At 57.9% G+C, this 5286-nt stretch overlaps 1 protein-coding gene across 1 annotated transcript; it reads right to left on the bottom strand.

The window, feature by feature from the left end:
• SMIM32 (small integral membrane protein 32) lies at window positions 1-617 on the bottom strand. The gene has a single exon (XM_036424958.2). The coding sequence runs from the start codon at window positions 521-523 to the stop codon at window positions 212-214; it is 312 nt and encodes a 103-aa protein (XP_036280851.1). The 5' UTR covers window positions 524-617; the 3' UTR covers window positions 1-211.
• Between the last annotated feature and the right edge of the window lie 4669 nt (window positions 618-5286).

Here is a 5286-nt window from a genome sequence, read left to right as displayed (position 1 = left end):
CTACCAGGAGCGGCTCCCTAGGCAGCCCGGCTTCCTTTACGCCCCGGTGGCCGCTCGAGGTCGGGTCCGGAAGGGTCTTGAGTGTGGCGACCCCCAGAGGTCAAGTCCATCGGACCCCTGAGGTCAAGCCCGCTCTGCCCGGCTCACACCCGACTGCTTGTAGCAAGACCCGAACCCGGCGGCCGGCTGCCCGCCCCGGCCCGCGGAGCCCTCACACCGGCCGGCTCTTCCAGGGCGCGCGGGTGTCGCGCAGCGAGCGGTCGTGGGGCAGCGCGGGGAAGGCCGAGCGGCGCAGCTGGCAGCCGATGAAGAGGACGACGAGCGCCACGGAGAGCAGCAGCAGGAAGAAGAGGAGCAGGTAGGTGGGCAGGTCGGGCTTGGCGGCCGCGCCGTCCCGCTCGCCTCGCGCCGTGGCCAGCTCCAGGGGCAGCGCGCCCTCCGCCTTGGCCGTGGCCGCCAGCGCCAGCGCGCCGCCCGCCGCCGCCTCCAGGCCGCCGGTGGCGTTGAACGCGTCGCCGTACATGGCCCGCGGGTCCCCGGCCAGCGCGCTCACTGCGCCTCGCGGGGACCGGCGCTGCCCCGCGCCCCCATGGCGCGTCCTGCTGCGCCCCCTTCCCGCTGCGCGCCACTGACCCAAGAGTCGGGGTGCCACCGGACTCAGCTTTTCTCTCGGCGAGGTGGACGGCTCCGTGCCCGCGCCCCTTGGGCTTTCCCTGTCTGGCCGTCACCAGTGGCGGTGCCAAATCACCCTCCGGGCTGGGACCCCCAGTTCCGGTGAGCTCCGCGCTCTGGGGCGCCTGCGGGCTGCAGCGGCTGCAGCTTGGATCCTTGCAGGGTGCCGTCGGGATGCACGGAGGGCGAAGGCTGGGAGTTGTCTGGCGCTGCTGCCGGCAGCCCTAGCAGCCTCTGGTCCCTGTCCAGTCGCCGAGTGTGCGGCAAACCTGTCCCACTTGCCCGGGCTGCTGCACTCCTGTCTCCAGCTGATGGAGCGCTGAGGCGGCTCTGAGCAAGCTCAGGTTGGGTGGAGGCGGGACTGGCAGAGGCTGTCCCCTGGGAGTCGCTGGGAACCAATGAGGGTGAGAGAGGACAGGGCTGTGACTGCCCCTGCCCAACCTCGCATCCCTCACAGAGGGACACACCGGGTCTCTGAAAGACGAAGAAACGGGCACATATCTATCAACAGAGGCATACAAAACAGACAGTTGTGGACAGCAAGCTGAATGGGAGACAGAGTTCAGCCAGGCATGGGCACCTGCTTTCCTTATCCTCCTCGCCTTTCTCCCTGCCAGCCAAGCCTGGTTCGCAGAGCCCCGCTGGCTGCTGGGGCTCTCAGGGAAAGCCGGGGCGCTCCCAGGCAAGATGGCTGCTTTGGTGGGCCCAGGCAACGCTCTGCTGTGTCTTGAGGGTCCATGTGCTCCCCTCACCAGGATTTCATTCTCTCTTGTCCCTGGGCTGGCCAATTCTGGCACAGGGACAAGAGAAGGAGTGATGCTGGCAATGGCTCACCTGCTCTTGGCAGCCCTGGCTTAGGCTTGGTGGCCAGGACAGAGGTGAGCAGTCAGCAGCGCTGAGGGAGGAGAAACGGAGTCTGAGTTCCCCTAAATTCCTCACTTCCTCCGAGAAACCTTCCAATCCTCCCACACCAGAATGGGAACTGGTGCCCTGGCCACCGCCACCCCTGCATTTCTCAAGAAACACCAACAGGCCCTGGCTGGGTGGCACAGTTGGTTACAGCATAGCTCCTTGCCAAGTTTTTTTGGGTTCGATTCCTGGTCAGGGCACATACAAGAATTAACCAGTGAAAGCATAAATAAATGGAACAAGTCAATATGTTTTTCCTTCCTTCTTTCCTTCCCTTCCTCTCTCTCCCTTTTTCTCCCTCCCTTCATCCCTCCCTCTTTCCCTCTCTCTCACCATTCCTCCTTCTTTTCCTCTTTCTCTCTAAATCAAGAAAGAAAGGAAGAAAGAAAGAAAGACCCTGGACTGTCACTGTCTGACAGGGGCAGCATTAAGGGGAGGCAGGTGAGAAGCCAAGGGCATGAAACTGAGAAAGGTCCTGCAGATGCAGTCAAGAGTGAGTGTGCCTCCTTCCATGTGGCGCCCTAGGCACCTCACCCCCAGCCTGGTCTCAGCTTGTGGCCTGGCCACTTGTCTGGGAGCCCTACAAGGCCGGCCGCATTCACAGCTATCTTCCTCCCCCTGTCAGGAGGTGCAGTGCACGGGGGGAGCTTGGTGAGCACTGGCTGAAAGAGTTAGATATCCCCCTTTCCCTCACTGTACCTTACTCTCAGCCACCTGGGTGACGTGGACAACTAAGCCGTGCAAGGCCAGCTTTGACCACAGCTCATTCCCACAGACCTCAGCTCAGCCCAGGACAAACAGCTCTGTGAGCTCTTTGTCTGACATTGAAACTGTGCTCCAAGTCCTGACCCTGCAGAGTGTCTGACTGCTGGCTCGGTGAGCTCCGGAGGCCCTCTTCAGAGTTTCCTCTTCGTCCCATGGACGGATGTCTGAGGGCCTCCCTGGACTGGGAGGGGGCTGTGTGTGTGGATGGGGTGGGCTGCAGGACCTGGCAAGACTCAGCACTGCCCCTCTGCCCTCCTTGGTTGTGGGGAGCCCAGTACGTTCCAGGGGCATCAGCCCCTGAGTCCCTATGCCTGGCTGCTGCATTTTCCAGAGGGGAAAGCTGACTGCAAGAGGGGCAAGGCTTATCCCTGTTAGCACAGGGCAGCTGGCATGGAGCGGTGACTCAGCAGTCATGGAAGGGGGCCACTCGGACTAGGGACCCATGTCCCTTTCTCTGAAGGCATTTTACTAAGCCAGGAGGACCCCAGGCGATACGATGTGAAACCAAAACACGCCTCCTGACCAACACTGTCAGCCACGGGGAGGGTCAGCCTGAGGGGTGGATGGAGAGGAGTTTGTCCAGGTGGGACCTGGGCTCTCAGTAACTCGCTGGGTCCCGGTAGGGCTTAACTGCTTGGGTGGGGTCTGGCCTAGGATTTCCTTCTTGTGTCTGCAGGGGGAGTAACACTTCCTCTGTCTCCACTTCCTCCGCAGGCCACCTCTGAGGTCAAGTACCACAGACACCAGGTGGTAGCAGGAAGCCTGGGCAGCTCCGTAGGGAGGTCCTCAGTGGAAGCTAGGGCTACAAAATGGGGGTTTACGGTAGATGATTTCTGGTCTTGTTCTGGAAGCATGCTGTGAGCATCCAGGAAGTGGGTATGGAGCAGGGGGAGTCTGTGAAGGATTTGGTGTGGATGGCGAGAGGGGTCCCTGCAGCGTCGTTGCTCCTATTGGGGTTTAGGAGGGGAAATCTGTGAACCTGGGGTCACATGCACTGCTCAGTTTTCCCCCCCGAAGCTGCTGCTTTTCACCATCATATTGAATTTTGCAGAAGTAACACATGCAAGGTCTGGCAGCTCCTGCATGGGTGGAGCTGGGACTTGAACCTGGACAGCCAGGCTCCAGAGTCCATGCACTCAGCCGCTGCCGTGGCTGCCTCCCATGGCAGAGCTATTCCAGCAGCTGCCATTCGTGGACCTCTTCCCACAGGCTGAGCGTGATCTCTTCCCTCACAGCAACCTGTGCGATGGGCGCTGTTATCTTCCCCATTTTCCCAACGTAGATTAAAATGGAACCTTGAGAAGAGGCGTCACTCGCCAAGGTCGCACAGCCAGGTCACGGTGCAAGAGGGCCTCGGGTTCTGTAGCTGTGCTTTTCCACTTACGTTAAGCTGCTGCTTCTAACGGGAAACTCAGCAGAGGGCATGTGGTTAAACTGCCTTGCCTTTTGGTGAAGTGGGAGGAGGTATCTTGCCTGTTTGTGGGGGGTCTTTTGGTTCCAAAGTGGGGAGGGCACTATTTCTTTGCTGAGAGATTTCAGAGACCCAAGAGGGTAGTCATGTTCTCTGAATATCCCCGGGCAGGAAATGAAACAAGGCTTGGAGCTAAATAAATGCAGCGATGAAGTTTACACAGCTTTTTTACACAAGCCAGAGCGACCTTCCATTAAGGGAGCTTTGTGTACCCACACATTTGAGTCTTGAAAAAGAGCATAAAGGGGCTCAGAGGTTGGCTTTGACAAGCAGAGGTCACGGGGCTGGGACCCCAGAGCCACCTCTTTTCCATTACGTGGTCGCTGAGTGGCACCCCCTCCTTTCCCTGCCAGCCAGCCTCTCTGGGGAGAGACAGAGAGAGGCAAAGCAAGGGTGCCTTCCCTGCCACCATAGGGCCGTTTGGCATCTGTTTAATGGAAACTTGGGAGGCTGGGAGCATTAGAGCCCCACGATTTCATAAACTGTGCTGCCCCGGTGAAGCTATTTCTGTTTCTTTTGCACACCGGGGGGTTTATTATTAAACCACTCAGTGCCACCAACAGGCTGGGGTGAGGACCAAGGGCGAAATGTTGCTGTCTGAAGGCTGCCGTTTGTTGCTGCTGGCTGGCTGGTTTTCCTTGTGTCCTGCAGGAGGCTGCATATTAGACTGTTGTGGAACGGCTTCCACTTCCTCTGTGAATGCTGAGGATGTCCTGGCTTCCAGACCTTTCTTTTAAACCGTTACCCCTGGCAATGCTTTTTTTTTTAAAAAAAATTTTAAATTGATTTTTTAGAGAGAGAGAGGAAGGGAGAGAGAGAGAAACATTGATATGAGAGTTAATTATCTATCAGCTGCCTCTTGCATGCCACCCCCCCAACCAGGGATTGAGCCCACAAACTGGGAATGTACGCTGGGTGTTGAACTGGCAACCTTTCAGTGCAGGGGATGATGCTCAACCTACTGAGCCATACCGGCCAGGGCTGACTTTGTTTTCATACATGGCTCTGGCACCTGTAGTGGTTGGCAAGTTAAGGTTGCATTTTAGAATTACCATTTTAGAACTCACCAGCCAGCAGGCCAAGCCCAGACTCTGAAATAAAGGGATTTTTCAAACGGTAATGGACAGTGGTAGGCTCAGAGAATGGTCAGCCAGAGCTCTTGAAGAGGTTGCTGTTGGTTTTTTTGGAGTGGGATATCTGGAGAAAGGATGTGTGTGAAGAAGGGATGGTCCTATAAGGAGAGTGCTCACAATAGGGCTTCCCTCCTAAACACAGGGCCTCTGTCTCTTTCCCCTGACCCCCTGGGCCTGCAGTGACTTATAGGGTCAGAGGGTAGGATGGAGAGAGTCTGTTAGGTGCTTTATAGGGCTGCCTGGGGTGGTGCTAGGAGTCTCGGAACAGAGGACTAGACTCTAGGACTAGAGGATGGTCCAGGCTACCTGTCAGAGTGTCTCTCCCATCCTCCCCCC

The sequence above is a fragment of the Pipistrellus kuhlii genome, unplaced genomic scaffold, assembly GCF_014108245.1.
Source record: "Pipistrellus kuhlii isolate mPipKuh1 unplaced genomic scaffold, mPipKuh1.p scaffold_m20_p_8, whole genome shotgun sequence".
NCBI lineage: Eukaryota > Metazoa > Chordata > Mammalia > Chiroptera > Vespertilionidae > Pipistrellus > Pipistrellus kuhlii.
This window is presented reverse-complemented; position numbering and strand designations above follow the sequence as displayed.